The 22,106-nt window shown below is 39.0% G+C and overlaps 2 protein-coding genes across 8 annotated transcripts; both read right to left on the reverse strand.

Moving 5' to 3' along the window:
* Window positions 1-550: 550 nt before the first annotated feature.
* On the reverse strand, window positions 551-22,032 carry ccdc107 (coiled-coil domain containing 107). 4 transcript variants are annotated; one of them, XM_051393168.1, is made up of 7 exons: window positions 21,995-22,032; window positions 21,595-21,649; window positions 6,283-6,503; window positions 6,115-6,184; window positions 5,902-5,992; window positions 5,112-5,221; window positions 551-3,741 (listed from the first exon to the last, which is right to left on the reverse strand). In XM_051393168.1, the coding sequence occupies exons 2-7, from the start codon at window positions 21,647-21,649 to the stop codon at window positions 3,320-3,322; spliced, it is 969 nt and encodes a 322-aa protein (XP_051249128.1). In that variant the 5' UTR covers window positions 21,995-22,032; the 3' UTR covers window positions 551-3,319. The 4 variants fall into 4 exon arrangements, with proteins under 4 accessions (XP_051249128.1, XP_051249129.1, XP_051249127.1 ...); XM_051393169.1 differs by lacking the exon at window positions 21,995-22,032 and having other exon boundaries at window positions 21,595-21,664; XM_051393167.1 differs by lacking the exons at window positions 21,595-21,649; window positions 21,995-22,032 and adding an exon at window positions 8,635-9,092 and having other exon boundaries at window positions 6,283-6,500.
* On the reverse strand, window positions 11,326-20,039 carry LOC127359268 (uncharacterized). Of its 4 annotated transcripts, XR_007882631.1 has the most exons (7): window positions 19,998-20,039; window positions 18,638-18,711; window positions 18,082-18,121; window positions 13,792-14,820; window positions 12,708-12,863; window positions 12,530-12,622; window positions 11,326-11,771 (listed from the first exon to the last, which is right to left on the reverse strand). XR_007882631.1 is itself a non-coding variant. In XM_051393171.1 (5 exons), exons 2-5 carry the CDS (start codon window positions 13,948-13,950, stop codon window positions 11,481-11,483), a joined length of 699 nt encoding a protein of 232 aa, XP_051249131.1. In that variant the 5' UTR covers window positions 13,951-14,820; window positions 16,780-18,003; the 3' UTR covers window positions 11,326-11,480. The 4 variants fall into 4 exon arrangements, 1 of the variants encoding a protein (XP_051249131.1); XR_007882630.1 differs by lacking the exons at window positions 18,082-18,121; window positions 18,638-18,711; window positions 19,998-20,039 and adding an exon at window positions 16,942-18,005; XR_007882629.1 differs by lacking the exons at window positions 18,082-18,121; window positions 18,638-18,711; window positions 19,998-20,039 and adding an exon at window positions 16,780-18,005.
* Window positions 22,033-22,106: the final 74 nt, after the last annotated feature.

Raw genomic sequence — 22,106 nt, forward strand, 5'->3', positions numbered from 1 at the left:
ATCCAGTGGAGGGCTCACACACTGTAGCTGACTGTGGATCTGCAGATGCAAACAAGAGGTGTAACACTATCCAGATGGAGTATAGTGACAGTTATTGATAATAGAATTAGACAACATACACCAGGCCAGATAAAAGCAGCATTACAAACATACAGTCTTTTTAAGGCCCCACACACCCTCGTTTTACCCTTACAAGGTGTTTTCACTTACTTTGCCTGATTCAACCTCTTCTCAGGACTGTGCTTGACTGGTGTTGAACATACAAAGGCGGGACAACCATGAGACTGCACAGCATTTTTATCAATTGTCCCACATACTGAGACAATGTCCCACATTTTGATTGGCTCTAGTTTGCCAAAGTCAAACCACTGCATGAGACATGCTTTGCTAAAATCTGTTGTTTTTTATCCAAGGGCAGAATATGATGAAAACTACCACATATAAGAGGAAATGCAGCTACTGCTATAACATTCAAACTGGGTGAAGCTGGTGGAAGGCGACAATCGCACAATACACCATACCTGTTCCAAAGTCATGCAGAGCAACAGTGTCACTTTGTTAGTCGCTTTATTTTCTACTAAGGCGAGCTGAGTTCCCTCACTCATCCCCACATCAAACACAACACTCAATACAGAAATGGAACTATGCATAAATGGGAAGAACATACAAAACATTTACAAAATAAATTAAGGCAAATATTTGTGGTTCTCAAGGTGTGGCAATAACACATTACATGTAAAACTTGTGTGTGGGAACATAGGAAAATATGAAGGCGACCCAGACATCCTGCAGTGTGCAAAGCTCAAATATCTACTCACTGATAAGGCAATGATTTTTGGACTTCACAATAAGAAGAATTCATACTTTGATCTATTATGACAAATTCTATATAACTGGGGCATCTCATTTAGGCAAAAATGATAATCACTACTATCTATGTTGATTTTTTATCACATTTTACATCAACATTTGAGCTACTATTATACACTGCACAGTTAAATGAAATGACTGTGTGCTAATCTGTAACAGGCAGGGACATATAATGTAAAACTGATCATACATACTGCGATTAATGTCTGATGTAACTCTGGTGCAAGAGTGTTTTTTTATTTTTTTAAAAACTCAGGAATTAGGTTGTTGTATTTAGAGTTAGAGTACCGTTATAGTAACTTGATGTCAACAAACAACAGAAAACATGGAAACAACCAGAAAGCCTCCTCACAGTGACCTCTCACAAGGATATCAAATCACAACTTCATACAATTATTGAAATATAAGGCAAAGTGATTCCTCTCTACGATACTGGTATCCAACAAACATGGAAGCATGCAAAATAATGCTGGACTAAAACACAACAGTGGAAAGAGAGATGTCAGTCCATGTGTTTCTGCTTGATCAAATGATTGTCATTTTCCTCTCGAATAAATAAATAAAAACATCATGCAGTCACAATGTGCAGGCAAAGAATCATCAAAATCATGAAAAATAAAATCATGCAGTTACGTTTTGATGTAGAAACATGCCACAACCCCGGGTTCACTCTTCTAGTGTACGTGTATAATATTCTGCAGTCACATCCAGCAACATTAGTGTCAATCCCTTTGTGATAAAAATGAATTAGTATGTGTTAATAAAATAAGAAAGTAACATTACAGCAAGATTTCTATGGGTTTTGTCATGAAATCATTCATCTCAGCAATTTTCTCATACCTAGCAGGGGTAGAGGGTGGCATTAAAGGGTGGCACAGAGTTCAGACAGTGAAAACAATGACAGCACATTTTCTCTACACTAACACACCTGTGGCATTTATCATAGTGGAATAATCACGTCAAAAGACTCTTTTCATTGCAGATTCTCGTCATAGCAGGAAAAGCACTGGTGGAACTAATATTAACAATGGGTTTGTTCCATTCAATTGTCCCAGTAAGACATGTCAGTAAGCCAGTATGCAGGGTACCAGGACCCCAGGACAGCAACACTTGAATGGAATGCAGCCATGTTTGTTATTATTAGTTACATCTGTTGTCCCCCATAAGAAAGGAATGGGAAAGGCTACGAAGCAGCAACAGGTGACACTGACCACTTCCTCCTTCAGTGTAGATTGTACACCTTAAATGTTTGGATTCAGCATTCGAGCACAGAGCTAGTAAAACAAAAACTATATATAGAATAATGTAGAAATTCCATTCCAAAATCAGGCAAGTTTAAAAATGTGATAATAAGTGACAACAGATAAGTAAAGGACATTGTGGGCTATATTTTCAATTCAACACAAAGACTACAGTAAGTAGCCCTACCCTGTGGTTCCTACGTCTCTTCTGTGTTGTTGTGCCCAGTGCAGTGCGTGTGGTCCAAAAGTGAGGGTGGGGTTTGTTTTTTTTTGACAAAGCACTGAGAATGGATGTCTGAGGACCTGGGGCAAGATGCATAAACAATATGTATGCACAAACAACCTTCCCCACACATATCAAAACACAGTGTGTGGTGAGAATGTACAATCATGCACATGTTTCTGTATACAGATCTGTGGGGGATGTTCAGTTAGGGATGAAAATAAGGGGAGGGACAGAATTTTATATTACAGAAACCTCTTTTCTTAACTTTTGGGAACCACGGTTACCAGGGTGAGGACCTTATTTAGGAAAAAAGCTGTTATGCTGTTCCAAACTGTTCCAAAGTCAACGTTCCTGTCCTGACTTAAGATAGCAAAAGTGAATTACATAAACATCCTAACTTCCCACATTCTTAAATAAACATTCCTAACTTCCCACAATCCTAAATAAACATTCCTAACTTTAGGATAACTGTTAAGCTGTTCTAGCGTTCACTTTTCCAAAGGGTAGTGTTGGCTAACTTGTGTAATCCGTACAGCTGCTCTATTATTGTGCATTTGCTTATTTTAAGACAGGATGAATTTGGTATTGCAGAAGCAAATCCTAACTAACCTTATCAATAAGGAATCTTATCTTTGAGATAGGAAGTTTCTGGATCCTCTCATCTGTGTTTTTGTCACACACCACTGTGATTGGCACAGCTGTTAAAATTTTATGAGACAAGTAATGTGACTGACTGAGAGGATGATTAATAATCCCCAAACACCTTTTGCACACAGCACACTGCACCTATACGAGCAATAACAGCAGGAAAACAGAGCCCTATGTGTTTACTGTTTCTTTCCTTATGGGGTAATTGGTTCTTATGAATGCAATGTATATGTTTTGGATGAATATGCACACAGCCTTTTGGAATGAAAGCCTTTCAGGTAATAAATATTCATATTAATTCATTTCTGTACAGTGCAGAAGTCCTGCAGTGAGTTCATTCAGGCCTGTTGCGTCGTCTGAGGCCTGACGCCCTCTGCTCCGCTCCGACCTCCTCAATGTTTGTCTCACATGAGTCCTCTAGTGAAGGCATGAGCTCAGAGTCCTCCAGTCCTTCTTCCTCCTCCTCCTCCTCCTCCTCCTCCTCCTCCTCCTCCTCCTCCTCCTCTTTATCATCCTCCTCCACATTCCCTTCTTGCTCTGCTTCCCCTTCAGATTCCTCCGGTATGAGCTCCTTCATCTCTTCACCTTCGGTTGCAGCTTCAACTTTAGCTTCCAAACTCTTTTGATAGACCTTTTCAGAAGCCTCTGCTGTTCCCGCAGAGCTCAACTTGTCCAACAGAGAAGCTTCCACTGCAGAGGTGTCGTTGGCTCCGAGTGACTCAATGAGGTCGTCCAGATTACGCCCGCAGGATGCCTCTGAAAGTCACAAAACACATGATTATTGAGTGAATGGCATATTTGACGGTTAATCAGTAGTAAAGCTACACGCCTAAGTGTTCTATTAAAAGTTAGTTTTTACATACAGTAAAGTCTCAAAGAAAAGCAGAACACAAACAAATAAACACTTCCTAAGCCCTGGCCCTTTTTGCTCTGTGGTTCAATAACAGTTGAGCAAGCCTCAGTCAGCATCCACTTTTCCTGTAGTTAGACGAGCTATGTGCAAGAAGTGAGAGTATGTTGAAAAGATTTTAGTTCATCAAAGGCATTGGTATGTCGCCTGATAAGTGACAAGAAACAGCTGCACAGAAATGCCAAGCATGATTTGCAGTAACTTAGTAACTTCACATAGTGTGTACCGTCTGTACTGTATATTTCAGGTGTGAAATGTCCAGCATAGTGCCTATTTAGGTTGCAATTCTTAAAAAACAATATTATGGGATGCTTGACTGATTTTTTTTTTTACTGTATCTGCTTCCAAAACCTACAATCAGTCTGGCTGTATACAATCCTGAGTGAAATGTGTTTTGGAAGTATCAATAACCATCCCTATCATATTGTCACAAAAGTATCAAGCATCACAAATGCATATTAGTTTGGAACCTCTCAGTCAATTTTCAATTTGCAACAGGTGTTAACAACCAGTCCGAGCAAACATGTGCAAGAGCGTGAGTAGACAAGGCTGCAGCGGACTAGTGAGTAGATTAGTCTCTGTGTTTGGCGTGCTGGTGCTTAAAGTCACCAACTTCTGTAAGACGAGCTTCAAAGTTCCCAGATCGGGTATTTTCTGACATAGTTTGTATATTGGAACAAAACTGGAAATTATTTGTGTTAACCACAGTCCCTATCTTAGGCATCAAACCAGAAGTATGAAATTGCTAACTCAGTTCTGGGTTTCATTCTTGCAGCACTCTATGGCCAGATGCATCCGCCAGAGCAAAGGAAACATCATGAGTTTGGCAGATTCCTCTGGTTCATACACTCATCTTTTTGCAAATTACACTTCAACCACATTCAAAAGAGCACAATCAATGTGGCTTCTCAAGTTGAATTTCAAATTGTGGTCACTACAACACACGCAACATTGGTACCACACCAACACAGTTTGCCAGCTGTGACTGCAAAACTGAATCTCTTAATATCCAGCTTGCAGTTTGCCCTTGTGGTTTTTTATTAAAAAAATGCACCATCATAGCATTCTGTACTGTATGCGTGTATGCTACTACAGGTTAGTGATGCCTGAGCTCACTGAGACCAACAGTGTGAAAAGTAATTCCTAAAATGGGATTTGAGTAAAAACTGGAATATCGTGCAGTGTGAACACAGTCAAAGACATTCAATCAGCCCACCGTTGATGTTCAGGGGCGGACAGTCCATTCCTCTCTTCTTCATCAGGTACCGGATGGTCTGGAGTTGAGACATGATCTCATTCTTCTGCTCCTGGGCCACAGACTTCACACTGAAGACAAATGAGAGGTGAAAATTACATGAAGATGAAAACAAATTTACCTCAGAGGAGCGTCGATGGTAGGGACAAAAGGTCCTTGTAGTTAACTAAAACTAAACAAAAAAAAAAAAAATAGGCATGAAAAAACATTTGACTTAACGGTAATAAAAATTAAAAATAAACTTTAGAAACAAATTAAAACTAGCTGGTGACATTGTGTACTTACAAAAATTAGAAATATAAACAAAAAGTTTTTAGTTTAAGTCTCTTTGGTCAAATCTGTCAACACAAAAAGCCTGAGGAGGCATTGGTGCATATGTTTATTGAGACTGGAATAACTACATACTGTGAGTCAATGTGTTTGTACTGTAATACCTATTCTGAATCTCTCGCCACCGACATATACTCCCATATTACAGTAAAACTAAACTGATAAAAACTTTTTTAAACAATTTAAACTGACCAGCATTTTCACACCTGCTGTTTGATTTGACCAACAGATGGAGGCCTATCTAAAGGCTGCAAATCTAAATACAACCCTGATCTTGTGCTATCTGGATCAGAATGATCCTATCTGAAAACTCTTTGACAAACCAAGTTCAAACCTAGATTCAGTTTTATTATTTACGGCATTTGAAACATGGGCCTGGGAGGATCACTGCACGTGCACACTGACAGCGATTGTCTCTCACCAGTTAGTGATCGGGTCCAGCTGGGTGAGGATGGAATTGAGCATCCTCTCCGTCTGCGCCAGCCTTTGTTCCAGCTCGTTCAACTGGTTCTCTGCACAAAAATAAACACAGGGAATAATATAGTCCTATCTGAATTACTCACGGTAACCAAATATATGTTTGACCAAGAAACACACAGATATGCAAACAAACCGCAGTGCATGCGACACACACCTGCCTCCACTGACTTTTTGGCCCCTTTTGCAAATTTGTCCTTTTGTGCTTGGTCATCTGCAGACTTGATCTGTGAGTTGGAAAGAACAAAGCGATGTTGCCCATACTGATCACTTTTCAAAGAAAATTCTCTCCATGTAATCTGGTGTTGCAGGTATCTTTATTCACCTTCAAAAACTTGTAGGCAGCAAACACTCCAACTCCGATGGCGTAGAGAGGCATCAGTGTGAACACGTAGCCCTTGTTGCTGTTGGATTTGAACTTGTCGCCCTTCAGCTCTTGCTCCATCAGCTTCTTCATCTGCTGCATGTTCTCAGGGGTCTGAGGTGAGCCGGGGGCGTTCAGGTTGATGGGCTGACCTCTCACTGCACCCGGGCCCGGGCCCGCTGCTACGAATATATCATGAGGACAAACAGACAGGGGACAGATGGTGAGATTTCTGTGAAAAATTAAGCCAGACTGAGGTATCCCGAGGAGGACTCTCAACTCACAATTTGATACAATTCAGGATACTGGGTTCACGACATGATTTTCTTACGATTTTTTAAAAACAAAATTAGATTGAGGACAAGTAATGACTGAAAAGGATTCCTGTATTGATGCTCACTTTCCTGCATTCGCGTATGTGTGACCGTACCAAGATACAGCTACTGACGCGAGTGACTTAGGATGTAGTGTTTGAGCAGAGAGGGAGCAGCAGAGAGTGTCGGTGAACGCGAGCTGTGCAGGAGATAAGTGAGCAGTGTAGTTGTGAGTTTAGCAGTAGATGTACAATGTAGGTTACAGTGTGTAAGGGAATAAAGGCTGCAGCTTCTCAAGACCAAAAGTAAAGCTGCTGTTGCTGCTGGCTGCTGGAATAGCGTCGCTATGATGATCAGCTCCGCCTACATTGATTTCCACTACTATCTGCAGTGGAAAGCAAAGTATATGTACTCAAAGCACCACTTCTGCTTCCAGAACGACAGATGTTTGGTTCAGTGTAAAAAAAAAAACAAAGCCAGTGTAATGGCGAGCATTCTTTAGGGGGCTATTGTGGGAGTAAAAAGGGCTTATGACCATTAGCTGTAACCTCATATTACACTAAGTAGCATTTTCACCATTTGTTCTCTCACTTTAAAAACATTGAACCGCCAACCAAAAATAAATCTGTTACATCTATGAGATAGCGTCAGTACTGAGAGATAAAAAAAAAAAAGGCAGATCAGTGCCTCTCTACTCTTAACCCTCAGGTGGAACTAAATATGAAACCATGTGCTATTTCTTTTACATTTTGTGTTGATTGTGGCAGCCCCTGTGGACAGAAGCAGTAGCGTTTCCACTAACTCCTTTCATTGATGGCAAGGGGAATCTTACCCACTGGAAGGCATTAAGACTAACTATATAGAAACAGCCAATCTTCTCTCTAATGGTCTTGTTTATAACGGTCATATAGAGGTATCAGTATTGAATTCCTAACCAGTTAAAAACTCCTTGTAGTATGTTTAACAAATACATCCACTTGTCCACCCTCTTCCAGTAATGTGCAACTGAATCAGTGCTGAATTTGTTGCACTTGCTGTAGTACTTTTATCTTTGTAGCTATACCGTGTGTGTTCTGAGGGTTTTAATGCACTGGGTGTGGCACTCGAACACAGACTATGGCAACTCCCACCAGTGCATTCATTATCCAATAGATTTAAAATCCTCTTCTACTTCCACAACTACCCAATGACAATTATACACATGTTCTAGATTGACTAAATATGTTGTTTGTCTCATAACACTGTACCATTATGACTCTGATTAAGGCACAGTAGTGTATAATCCCAATTAAAGTGTGCTCCAGCCCTTCCCCTTCAATTACATTATCACTTCACAGTCAATGTGGCTGATAAAAAGAACTGAATCTAAATGCTTTTCCCTTAAAAGTGTGATCCAGTCCAGCTAAAGCCCAATATAACTAACTACACTGATTTTCTGCTGACCCAAACAAACAATGCTGCTCTGCAACTTGAATGGGGTGGCCACTCTGTCCCCTTTCTGTAAGTCTGACATCAGGCAACAGATGACCCACAGCTGACAGCCTGCACCTGGCAGAGAGGAACAGACCCTCTGAGGCAACTGTACAAATACACCGAGCATGCTTTCTGTCTCTCAAACAGGAGGTCAGCTGACTTTGTGAAAGGGGTTCCAACCCAGGGGACACCTTAGGGAGAAAGCTGTGGATGTTCCTGACTTTACGACCCAACATCACCTGAACCGCACCAAGTAGCTTGTTGTACCTTTTATAGATGTACTAGACTGAACATCAGTGCACAATCACACGTCGAGGTATGGTACAAAACCCCTTCTCTCTTCACCCATAAACTGAGAGTGTAGTCTTCTGGGAGGACATGTAATTTGTCGTCAGTGTAAACGGAAGCTAACGTAAAGCGGAGTGACTAGTGCGCTCAAGGCAAAACCAGTTATGTAGGAGCAAGCCCGGGAACCATGTCGCCGTGTGTCGTTCCCCCCCCCTGCGACAACAATGACAGTCCCTACCTTTTCTGGCGTAGCGAGAGTCAAATCTACTGGGAGTTTCCTTCGCCCCGGACCCGCCGCCGACGCCAAACAGCCTGGGCAGGACGACGAACGTGAAGAGCACGGCCGTGAAAGCCAGGGCGACCTGCTGTGATGTTGACAAAACCATCCTCTCGTGAGCACACAGACGGCACGAGACACCCGCCGAAAAGGAGCAACGTCAGCGGCTACAGGATCCGTCTGAGGCGGCGGGAGACAGCGAGGAAGCGGTACGCTGTCAGGCGAATGCACGATGGAAAGAAAGTGATATTGGAGAGCTAAAGACACAGAGTGTTCCGCTCCGAGCAGCTGTGCTCTGCTCCGCTGCAATAACAAGAACAGCACTTCCGGGAAGGAGCTTTTCAGAATAAAAGCGTCATCAGAACAAAACCTCCGGCATTGATTCGCAAAAGTGAGAAACCCTTTGGGACTGGAATTTTGTTTTAGAGGCAGCTTTGAACTGAGCTATTAATTAATAATTTTCATTTTCTATTTCATATAACAAAAAATAAAATCACTAGAAAACAGAAACGGAAAAAAGGCCTGTTTTTTCATATCCGGATGTTGTCATTTACAGGACGGTGCTGTGTAGAAGAAACAGTAGGCTAGTAGACTGCGGTAAAGCCAGCCGTGAGTCCGATCTCCGTGGTGAAAATATGAAATCTGGAGGTATAAATATGGGACTTTTATTCTTAAATTTCTCCAAATTGGCGCAGTAAAAATGCTTGATATTAAGTATACTTGTAGTCTAAGATGTGTAGAAGTGAAATATACCATCCATTGCCCGGACTTATTGAGCAATATGTTTTTACACTTGGAGGTACAAATATGGAAACACTTTAATGTAACATATTTAATTTTAAATGTAGGTTCGCATTATAGCTTACTAGTCTTAATACCTTTATTTTAAAAAACCGGAAGTAAATACGCTGTTTCTCCGCATTTACCATAATGCTGAGAATACTTGTACACTCGAAATTTAAGTGCGGCTGATTTGACCACGGAGATCGGACTCACGGCTGGATTGACCGCAGTCTACTAGTCCACTGTTTCTTCTACACAGCACCGTCCTGTAAATGACAACATCCGGTCTCAGAATATGAAAAAACAGGGTTTTTTCCCGTTTCTGTTTTCTAGTGATTTTATTTTTGTTATATGAAATAGAAAATGAAAATATATAAACAACAATATAATTTAAAAGAAATATATAAAATTTTTTTTTTTTTTTTTTTTAATTTTTTTTTTTTTTTTTTTTTTTTTTTTTTTTTTTTTTTTTTTTTTTTTTTTTTTTTTTTTTTTTTTTTTTTTTTTTTTTTTTTTTTTTTTTTTTTTTTTTTTTTTTTTTTTTTTTTTTTTTTTTTTTTTTTTTTTTTTTTTTTTTTTTTTTTTTTTTTTTTTTTTTTTTTTTTTTTTTTTTTTTTTTTTTTTTTTTTTTTTTTTTTTTTTTTTTTTTTTTTTTTTTTTTTTTTTTTTTTTTTTTTTTTTTTTTTTCTTTCTTTTTTTCCTTATTTTATTTGTTTTTTTTTTATTTTTTTTTTTTTTTTTTATTTTTTTTTTTTTTTTTTTTTTTTTTTTTTTTTTTTTTTTTTTTTTTTCCTTCCCCCCCCCCCCCCCTTCTCCTCTTGCTTTTTTTAGGTAGGTTGGGGGTGTTGGGGGGGGGGTTTTTTTTTTTTTTTTTTTTCCTCCCTTTTTTACCTAACCCACCTTTTTTATTAATAATCACTTTTTCTTTTTTTTTAACTTGGTGTTTATTTTTTTTTTTTTTTTTTTTAGTGAAAAATTTTTTTTAATTTTTTTTTATTTTTTTTTTTTTTTTATTTTTTTTTTTTTTTTTTTTCCAAGAGGGGGGGGGGGTTGAAAGGAAAATTCCCCCCACCCCTAACCTTGGGGTTTGGTTTTTTTTTTTTTTTTTTTTAAAATTGGGGGGAAGGGGGGCCCCCCCCCCCCCCAATTAATTCATCTTTTTTTTGTGGTTGTTGGTGTTATTTTTTTTATTTTTTTAACAATATTTTTTTTTTTCCCCCCCCCAACCCGAAAATTTTTTGGGGACCCAAAACCCGAAGCCAAAGCTACAGTGACCACAGGATGTTCCATAATGTGAACATTGAAACAATTATAGTGGCTTGTTTGCAATTACCAGTGTCCACAGTAAACAAAAATCACCCCAAACTCTAAAAATGGGGGGTGGGGGGGAATTATGTTAAAGTTCCATTTAAAAAAAAAAAAAAAAAAAAAAAAAGCCTCCTACCCACCCAAAAGAAAAGTCCAACAACTGGAAGAGGTAGATGGTGACATAATGCATGTCTTAAGAAATCAAGCAAACAAGTTGGATAGCCTTTTTTTCCTTCAACAAAGAAGAGTCCCTGGAGTCAGAAATGTGTGCAGGTTCGTGTGGATAACAGAGGGAGATTTGTGCACACCATTTAGCAGAACCTGAAGCCAAAGCTACGGTCACCACACATTAAAACTCATCTATGTACATACAACACACTGACAGAGAATTTTCATTTGAATACACACCTGTCCTTTTGCTCTATGGTACATAGCACACAGCCTGACCATGACCACAGGGTGTTCCATAATGTGAACACTGGTAATCGTAAACAAGCCACTATAATTTTTCAATGTTCACAGTAAACAAAAATCACCCCAAACTCTAAAAAAGGGGGGAAATTATGTTATAGTTCCATTTAAAAAAAAAAAAAAAAAAGCCTCCTACCCGCCCAAAAGAAAAGTCCAACAACTGGAAGAGGTAGGTGACATAATGTATGTCTTAAGAAATCAAGCTCGAGAGCCTGGATAGCCAGTTCACTGATAAAGTCTGTTCTTCAGGACTTGGGCTTTTTGGACAGTGCATTGCCTTCAAGCTCCATGACCACCTTCTGCAGCACTTCAAAGGTATACTTGAGTTCAGCAGGGTAGTTTAAGTTCAAAGAATATATTAGGCCAAACAACATGGCAGCAGCTAAGGGAACACTGTCCATATCCTGCATCACAATCTGGGACTCGAGGACAATGCCAATGTCCTCTGGTTTTTCACTGTCATCTCTGTGTTTCCAGACGTATATACCCATAGTGGTTTCCTCAATGGATTCCTGGAGGAGGGATTCATCTGCTGCCTGTACAATACACAAAAAGAATCAAAGTGTGATTACACTACATGCCACGTCCATATAGGGAATACTGCATATCTGTATTGAGTAATTTATTAAGATATCAAATCAAACTTTATTTATATGGCACTTTCATACAGAAAGTAACACAAAGTGGCTCATAGAGGCTGAAAACCACACACATAACACACACTTTGATTTAAGCAATATTACCCAAGAGGGTAGGGACCGAGGCGCTTGCTCCTGAGCGCATCACTGTCATGCTCAAATGACGTTTAAGTACACCCTCTCGGGTAATATTGCGATTATACAACTATTACCAACAAAATAAAATGTATCAAAATATATTCATTTTGATGGACAATTTGCTCTCAAATTTAAAAAGGTTTTGCGAGTGTGCATTCTTTTTACACTCTACAGGAGGTTGATTTAGTTTGATTTTTTTTTTCACGAGTAACAATGTTTCTAAAAAATAAAAATAAGAATCATGGATGGTTATCATGGAGATGGATACAACAACATGAGATGGCGGAATAATATTGTTAGTTTTGAGTCAGGCGTGCTGTTATGCTGATTTGAGCACGTTCTAAATGTCTTGTTGAACAATCAGATTGCTTGGTCGGAACTACTTGTATAGATTAAGATCACTACCATATTATCTTACAAGTTAGCTGACTGTAAAGTAATTACAATGGGTAGATGTTTTAAAGCTTATACAAAATATGAAAGATAACATCAACATACTAAACCTAAGTAATACTTACCACATACTCTCTCAATAGATTCTCTGGGTCCTCGTTCAGGTAAACGCAGAGTGCCTTTATGACACATTCTCTTCCCAGATCCACGTCATCATCCTGAGGCAGAAAAACAGAAGCACAAGTTGTTTTGCTTGAGTTTGTCTGTGTAAGTTTGAGTTTGTCCCCCAGAGAGTATACTTACTTCATCCATGGGTGCAATGATGCCCCCTAGGCGTCTGCCAATCTGTCCTCCTCTGTTTTTAAACATTTTGAGCAGTTTCTCGGAGTGAACATCTAATTGCGATAGAAATCTGGACTGCAGGGGCATTGTTGTGATCCGTTTGAATTCAGCATTTATCTGAAAATGAGAATGATTACAGACAACATGCAATATGGCAGCAATTAATAAAAAATAAAAATAAAAAAACGAACACCAATCAAGTAACCATGACCAACAGTAAGTTAAAATTAAATTAGAACATTTGTACAGGAGCAGAATAATTCAAAAAGTTCCTTGTTTTATTGCTTTATTTTCTAGTTATATTATGTCATGATCATACTTTTTAAAAAAATCATCTATACCCTCCAAATATTTTCCGGCTGAAACTTGGTGACCCTTAAGTGTTCTTAACTTATTTACTTTGTGGATGTTCCTAAAGCCAAAACGTGGCTTGTTCCCATAAACTGCTATAAAAAAATAGTATATATTGATATTTTTTCCGACTTAAACACGCCAGTCTTTTAGAACTACTTCAGCCTGAAATATACATATAAAATATTAATTATATATTTTTTGTTTTTAACCCTTTAAATGCCAGTATGTTTACCATACTGTGCGAGATGTTATGTTAGGATAAACGTGGGATCAAAAAAGTTGTTTTAATGGGTTTCAATGGGGCAGGTTTTGGCGCTAGGAACATTTAAGCCTGGATTTTGATAGCATTGCCATTTTAGGCTTAATTAAGGTACTGAGATTTCAATTTCAATTATTATTTTTTTTTAATTTTCTTGCAAATTTTAGCTATATTCATTCAACACAGCCAAAATGGCTTAAAAAATAAACAACAGGGTGGCTGGAAATATCCCCAAGAACACTTAAGGATTAACAATTGATTTAGTTTGGGAGAGGGTCTGCTAAGCAGCCAGCAGGTAAGTTACATGACTTTGTCAAATTAAGGTAAATCAACAGATAGGAATCATACAGATTTAATTTTAGTTTGTAATGTGTGAGAGAGAGGTGTGAGTGAGTGAGTGAGTGAGAGAGAGAGAGAGAATAAATCACATACCTCGCCTACTTCAAAAAGTGCTGGCCATCTCGTCTGGAAGTCTCTTATCATTGGTGTGTCGCGAACCACTTCCTGTCTCCTATATGCAAATGTCTTTTCCATTTTCATCCTTACTGCTTCCCTGTTGTTCTTCTTCTTAACATCTGAAAGAAGCTCCATTCTCACACTCTCAAGACTCTTCTCAGATTCTCCAGTAGGATAGGGGGACAGTAGTTCACTTCAGACCTTCTTGGTTTTTTAATGCCAAAAGCAGGGCTTGATTTGCCCTCTGGTTTGTGCTTGAGTGAGTTTATTGTCACCTCAGGACATCCAAGCTTTCTTAGGTGAGTGCGGTAGATTGCCAGTTTGTTCTTCAAGCTGCATTTCCATCCAGCATATCCAGAGAGGGAGCCTTTCTCAGTCAGGCAAGGATGCTTTGAGATTAGAGCCTCTCCAACTGTGTTAAAGTCTTTGTCAGAAACATAAAGTTTGTACTTAATTTCTTGCACTAGGCCCTCAAGAATGTTCGACTTCAGTTTAGGATCAGGAATAAACAATGTACCCTTTTCCCTGTAAGCTGCATTGCCCAGCGCAAGTTTCAACTCGGCATCATAACTAAACTGAGGAACACGAAAGATGCTCGGCCAAGATGACCGAGAGCCGGATGACTCTGACTCCGGTGAAGAGAGTATGTCAGTGTCAACACATCCACTGGACAGGGATGAGGATTCATTAAGGGAGTGATGGGCAGCTGAGGTGGGAAGGATATTAGCACACTGAGGAGTTGAGGAATCTGTCATGGCAATCACTCTAATTGTCCCTCTATCCTGTACTTCATCCATTGAAGTGAGGTTCATGAAGTCATTTCCAAATAGTGCATCCATAAACTGAAGTCTGAAGTCATAGTCAAGTCCACATTGTCTTTGTACCTCACTAACAAGTTCATTAACAGATCCTGGGAGTCCATTTTGAAAAGTCATCCTTTGGCTGCTGTTGTCACCCAGGATGACTTTGAGAAGTGTCGGGGCATTCATCCTTCTACGTCTCAGTCTGTAAAAAGAAGGAAAGTGACAAAAAGAAAAAAAGATTAATGCTTATTGTTTTATGTCAAGTATTTTACTTGTGTCAATACACTAATTGATGCAACATGATGTTAGGTTTCTCATTTTCAGTTTACCACTTGGCCTTGAAGAAGGCCTTGGAGAATTGATTCTAGTCCCACTTTCATTTTGTAATTTGCCCAACTACTACCTGATAAAATCCATCTGTACTAGCTTAAAGTTCATCCTGAAAACTAGAAAGAGGTGGAAACAAATGAGAAGCCTAGGATGTGACCCACAAAAATCAGTGCATGCAATACAGTATGACCTATAATGGATATACAAAGAGATTTCAGAGAAACTCCCATGGGCAACAAAGCACAAAAAAATACAGTCTGAATGTGAAGAGAAAATAGATGTGATGATACACATGCAGGCAGATTGACAGACTCCAAAGACAAATGTCTTGTGACAAAATAACAAAACATACAACTCAGCATGCACATTACCATATCACCAAATATACGTGTGTAAAAAAAGAGCAATTACTTTGGACTGAAAATATCTTATTGCAATTAACTGTTCAGTCCTACTATTAATCACCATTTTGGTGGTTAACCAACCTTTATGATAATCTGCCTTTTTAAGGTTACCATATGACTTGATCCAACAGTGTAAGAGGCCAGTGGATAAGGGTCAGTGAGTTCACTGAGTGCCACAAGTTTTACTTCTCTGGATGGTGACAAGCTTAGCTCAAAGGCTCTGTAGTGTTCAGTGTACCACCCACACAGCACTTTCACAATGAGGAACAACATCTCATTTATTACACACATCTGACTAATTTCAGCAAACTCTGGTAATCCACCTACTGATCCATGGGCAACTATCATGCCATTGCTGTAGGCTATGCCATTGCTTGATGCATTCTTAGCAAGATGCACTTCAGATGTGCTAGGGCATTTTAGCTTTATAGCCTCAGCTACTTCCTCCTTCAGTACATCAACTGGAACTGTGGAGACAGTAGATACATCTAGGCAAGATTTACCATAAGACGGTGAGTTTAGGTGAAATGCAATCATCATTTGATGTTTTGAAGCCAAAGTCAGTGGTACATTCTTAAAGCAACTTGTGTGTTTAACAATGTTCTTAAAGAAACTATGTTTGGCTTCAAATCTCATTGTCCAAACTGTGACTAGAGGGCCAAAACACCTTATCATCTGCGGGTAGTGTTCTACATAGTGGTGTTTGGGTAGAAGTCTGACACCAGGGAACAGGTCTTGGTACCTCTGTCTGTGCTCAACAATTTTGCTTTCAAGGTATGAGATGGATTCATCTGTATGCACAGGAGCAACAACTAACTGCACAATATCTTTTAAATCCATCAACACAAGCCATGCTGGCTCATTTTCTGGGACAAGGGGACCTATCACAAATGGGAGCAGCCTCAGTAGGCTCCAGTTTTCATGAGCGTTGCCACCGATAGTTTTCCGACCCAAGAAACTTTGTGGTACAATATGTGGCTTGTTTGTTTTGTCGGACCATTTATAGGGGAAAGTCAGTATAGCTCTATTTAGTTCATCTAATGTAAATAACTTCTTTGATATCATTAATGCCAAGCAGTGGGCCAGCTCAACAGGCACAATGCCCTCAAATATATCATGAGCAACATCAGGCGGAAAACCGGAGACAACATGGAAATGAGACAGAGTTTTGGTAAAAATGCACTCTCTCTTAACTCCAAAGCAATGTGTACCCTTCTCACAAGATGATTTTACATGATCTGCATGGCCAGCTCTAGTTCTAAGGCTGAAAGCACCGGTAGCAACACACTGATTCCTGAAATCACAACTCTTTGCTGTGCAAAAGCGACAAACGTAATCACCAGAAAAATTTTCTATGAACCCTGCAATACCATGCGCGCCCAGGTTGTCAGCCACAATACTCAGTACTGTACCTTTAAGAGACTTACCTAATAAAGGCACATACACACCATAGTCCTCGAGAATTTTAATATCTTGAAGAAGGGGTTCCAAGACTGTTTCATAACCATATGTTTTTACATCAACACTTTTGCAAAGCACTGCAAGATAAATAGATGATAAAGATGAGTGGGAGCCTGGTGGCAGGTTACCTAGTATCCAGTAAACACCACAAAGCTTGTGTTTTTTCCTAGAGGTGCCTAGGGGATTGCAGGTCTCAAAATCATCCACATACAGACGCAGTGTTATCCGTAACTCCTCTGCATTTAGGAAGCTGTTTGCGTTAAAATGCAAACCATCTTCAGGGGACCTGAATTCAAGAGATGGGTCAAGTTCAGTGTCCTGCTGTCCTCTATGATTTTCAATTATCTTATCAACAATGGCCTTATTATTTAAAATTTGTTGCAAAGATTTCAACAGTGGGACATACTGAAAGGTGTGTTTCTTTTTATGATCAAGTATGTAAGTAACTGGTTCCACAACACAGAATTTTTCCTTATAAAATTGTTTACGTTGATATGAAGTACTAAGAGGGCCGCCTTTTTCAATTGCTTTTGGAACAGGGTTAGATGAGCATACTGCTGTGGTGATTTCTGTAACTACAGAGTCATCAACTTGTATTTTGTGATGCTTAAGGATATCTGTCACAACACTTCTAGATACTGTGACTGATGCTATGTTTATCAAGTAGTAAAGTTCTTGCAAAAAATCATCAATTGCTGTACCTGGCACGTGGACTAAATATTCCAACTTTAGTAAGGCTGCTGCAAGCTGCTGCTCAATTGCACTTGGAAGTGCATTGTGTTGATCTCGTGAAGAATCAGAAACTTCCTCTAACACACACTCCTCATCCTGGCTATCAGCAAACAAATCATCTAATGGTGGAGATGCTATTGTAGTTGTTTTTACAATACCTGGTAGAAAATCAGATAATGTGTGAGGTGTGTGCCGGCGACTCTTATGAGACTTAAAGGTTCCATAAATACTTGTTTGAAAACTACAGCCAACGAACATGCAACCTATATTTTCATTTTTCTTCAGATGTGTGTTGATATGAACAAAAAACTCCCTTTCATTAGCTAAATTTTTGCATGCACATAAGTGACAGCTGAAAATGGACAACTCTTTTCGTGTCTGATTATCTTGTGTGGAATGCACTCTACTTTGATGGATGATTAAAGCATTCCATGTCTTAAATGTACAGGGACATTTAGAATACGTACATGGATAATTTATGGTGCGTCCAAAATGTGGGTGTTTGAGTTTATAATGGTGAAGTAATTCAGACCTACTTTGCACAGCGACTGAACACCCTTTACACTGCCACATTCACTAGAGAAAGAGAGACAAACAAATGGAAGTTCAACTCACTGACACACATCCTACAGAAATAGAGCAAATCATAATTTAAAACCATAATTATATATTATAAATAACCATAATTTAAAAATGCATAATCTTGCCAGTTTATTAGGGAACACTCTTATGTTAAACCAATGCAGTCTAATCCAGAAATCAATAAATCTTACCATCATAAAAGTTAAAGCAATATAGTTTAGTAATTGTTGAAAAAATTACAAAAAATTACAATCACAGCCATTTTATGTGGTTTAATTGTGGTGCCGTTAAATTATTTTGTGAAATCCTGACAGACTAATTATTAGAAACACTTCTCCAAAATAGTTTCAACAAAAAAATAAACATTACACCCTTAAAGACAGTAGGATTTACAGCAATTATCATTACAATATTTTTGAAAATAATATCATCATAATCATGAGAAATCCATTCATTCTTGTTTAAACACATCCAGTAAACCAACAAAAGCAAGTGAATAGTAATACTCACCACTACTACAGAGCCTTTGACACAGCACCCAGAGACATACCTTATATCAAATATTGGTCTTGGATGGAGGATATCTACACAGAAAAAAATAAATAAATGTTAAAAAGAGCTATAGTTGATAATGAACTAAAGGCAGTGTTTCCAACAGGTTTTCAGGAGGCTAGGGGTGCGAGGTGGGGGGGGGGGCGGGGTGCGATCGCGGTGTATTAAATGTTTATCACCATTACAGCGCAACCTGTCCATGTGCCCGTGTTTGTGTGTGTAAGTGCGTGAGCCTACGCGCGCGAGAGGTGCAGCGAAGGAGGGGCTGACAGAGAGATATGAGAGACGGTATATTTTTTTTTCCCTGTGACAGACTGTGGCGGACCCATACGAGTTAATTAATGGAAAACACTGAAAGCCTAGCAACAACGACAGCTGAGAATATTACTGTCAAATATTGGTATTGCCCTCCTTATAAATTTTTTTTAAAATCGCAGGCCATGTCTGCTCTGATACAAGTCAGTGATCCTAAAATGTGTGTTTCTCATCTACAATACACATTCTACATCTCGGAGGCAACGTCTATCCAAACTCGGAAAGGCGAGTGAGAGTCGGGTAGCATGTTGCTGCGGGAGAAGCAGGTCTATGGAGCTGTGCGCAGTGGACGTGCACGAAAGAACAAGCATGTCTTACCGAAAGAAAAAACAAAGCAAAAAAATAAATAAATCAATCAATAAATACTCAAAAATCGAGTGTGTTTCTTATTAAGTAGTAGGCTCCCCAAAAGTCACGGACTGTATATAAAAAAAAAAACATTAACAACATTACTTTTTTCCCCCAAAGGGGTTAATTTGAACGGACCATAATCACCTCCATAATGGGAACAGCTGAACATGACGTTAAAGTACACTGCTGAACCTCAGCATGGCAGAATTGATACTAAGATACCTACTTTAATATCGCCTAGTCGGTTTTCCTCCATTTCGTTACAGCAGCCATGTTTCACCAAAGCCAATGTCAGAGTTACCCATCCCCCCACACTCGTTAACTTGTTTAATACCTCCGACAGGTGCCAATTTGAAAAGAGAATAGACCTAGGCCTATGTTCTATGAATTTCCCCATACAAACTAGTTGCCGTGCACACATTACGTTAACAGACATAAAAACTAATAAAGATAAAGATATAAAGATAAAGATATTCAATGAGGGCAGGCATGACCGCTACCATTAGCAACCAGTGAATGACCGCAAACGTTAGCATGAAGACTGACTTGGATTTACTCGACATTACCGGCAAATAAAAAGCCAAACCTTTTCAAATCTTGATTATAAACACGCTGCTTCTAACACTGGCTCATATTTGACAAGTTTTATTACCTTTATGTGTCCTGAGAAGCCCAAATCCATAGAAAATATCACAGCGAGGACAATGGCCTTAGTTTTCAACGTTTCTGTGCCCCCCCCCTGGGGGGGGGTTTTTTTTTTAAAAAAAATTTTTTTTTTTTTTTTTTTTAAAAATGGGGGAATTTTGGTGTTTTAATTTCCCCAATATTGAAATGCTTTCTAATGATTTTATTTTTGTTATGGATGAAATATAAAATGAAAATATGTAGCATATACAAAATGCATACTTGTAAATTGAACAACCCTCCTTCTTCCATTTTTCAGTGTAGGCTATAAATATAGGGTTATGAATATACAGTACAGGTATAATGTAATCTTAACAATGTGTTTATAAGAAAGGATATATATGTATAATTGCACAGTACAGGTATTAAAAAAGAGCCAAAAACTGTATGTGTCTGTACAAGGACTGAGAGAGATTGTTTCTGGTATTCTGTATTCTTCTAAAGGGCAGAGGAACAAACATGCAATTGCTGGGGAGAGTTGGACCCTTGAGGGTTGTCCGGAAGCTGTGGGCTCTGTTAATGTCCTCTAATGTTGGAAGTTGGTTGAGTGGTTTTGACCACACTCAGTGCTCTGTGCAATATGAGTGCCATTTTGTTTTGAAATATTTTAGTATCTTGGAGCCTTGACTACTTTTGCTGCAAGAAGGCCAAGTTAATATACCAAGTCCTTTAATAGATCATGTGAAATCTAAAGTAATGCGACCACAGAGGAACTTAAAACTTCAGACATTTTCCACCTCATCTCCACTGATGAGGTCATGGTGGTGACCTCATCAGGTCATGGTGGATGTGTTGTTTTAGTTTTCATGTTGTTGGGGGCCAGGCTGTGAGCAGAGCACCACCGTGGGTTCTGATCGGACTCTCTGTGGGCTGGCTCACTGTCGGTAAAGATTCAAGTATAATCTGCAAACATTTTGTGAAATATGTATTTGTTATCTTGCCGAGAGCTAGATGTAAAGATCGGTCTATTAAATATGAAGCTACAGGAGATGGTAGGAAACAGCTTGGTGAGCTCTGTCCAAAGGTAAGAAGAATGTTGCTACTAGCTCAACAATGAACACTCCTGGTGTCATTTATCAGACACCAGGAGTGCCATGCCAGCATGCATAGAATATAATATACATATAGCATTGGTTCAATATAATGGGCGATGCATGGAGGAGTGACATGCACGTGCCAGTCACTATTCATTTACATACTGACCAAAATGAGCCAGCAGCCCGTGCATGAAAATATTCTGGACGTATCTTTTCCTGATATATTTTATCAGTATTTGCATGAAATTCTGTAAAAACTAGAGTGTGAGCACAGCTAGTTGTGGCCTGGCTGGGAGCAGTGACTTCGGGGAGTCTTGCCCTCACTGTGAGGCCTGTGCGACCAGCAGACACTCCATAAAGTCTGGAGAAGAATTTATTGACCCATATGTGGAAAATAAATTCCCCAATTTATTTCGAAGTAATGGGGCAAATGTTTTTTACCCTAATAGTCTGTGATTTGGGTCTGGGTCTTAATATCTTTCCACATGTGGCTGGTATTTTTGTGACATCATTTAGCCTTTCTGTTACCTTTCTCCAGGTTTGACTTGAGCATCCAGTCAGTTCCTGTGCCTCTGTTCTGCATCTTGCATGATCACACAAAAAGAAAAAACATGCCACAACTTTACTGTGGCACACATTTGTGCCTTTTTCTCTAAGTGTCACTTTTGTTCATTACGGCAGAGGGCCTGCAATTATTGTTTTGCAAATGAATGGCTGGGGAAAAGTGTGAACCTGGTGATCTAGCCTCAGAGTGCCTCAACTACCTGTAGCACATGCATGTTGTTGTTATGCAAACTAAATGGTATTCTCCATTTTATTATAACACCAATAAGTCTGTGTTTCTGGCGGGTGTGATGACTATATAAAGAAGATATTCTAAATATATTTTACAAATGAGCTATAAGCGTTTATTTTGAATGCTACATACCCAAACGTCCGGGACTACTGGCTTGACTCATCTCTGGTAGTAAAACAGCAAGGAACAAATGCAACTGGCCCCTGCCTTCTTTTTTCTACATTCTGTTTTTATACTGAAACTC

Source organism: Dicentrarchus labrax, unplaced genomic scaffold (genome assembly GCF_905237075.1).
Source record: "Dicentrarchus labrax unplaced genomic scaffold, dlabrax2021, whole genome shotgun sequence".
NCBI lineage: Eukaryota > Metazoa > Chordata > Actinopteri > Moronidae > Dicentrarchus > Dicentrarchus labrax.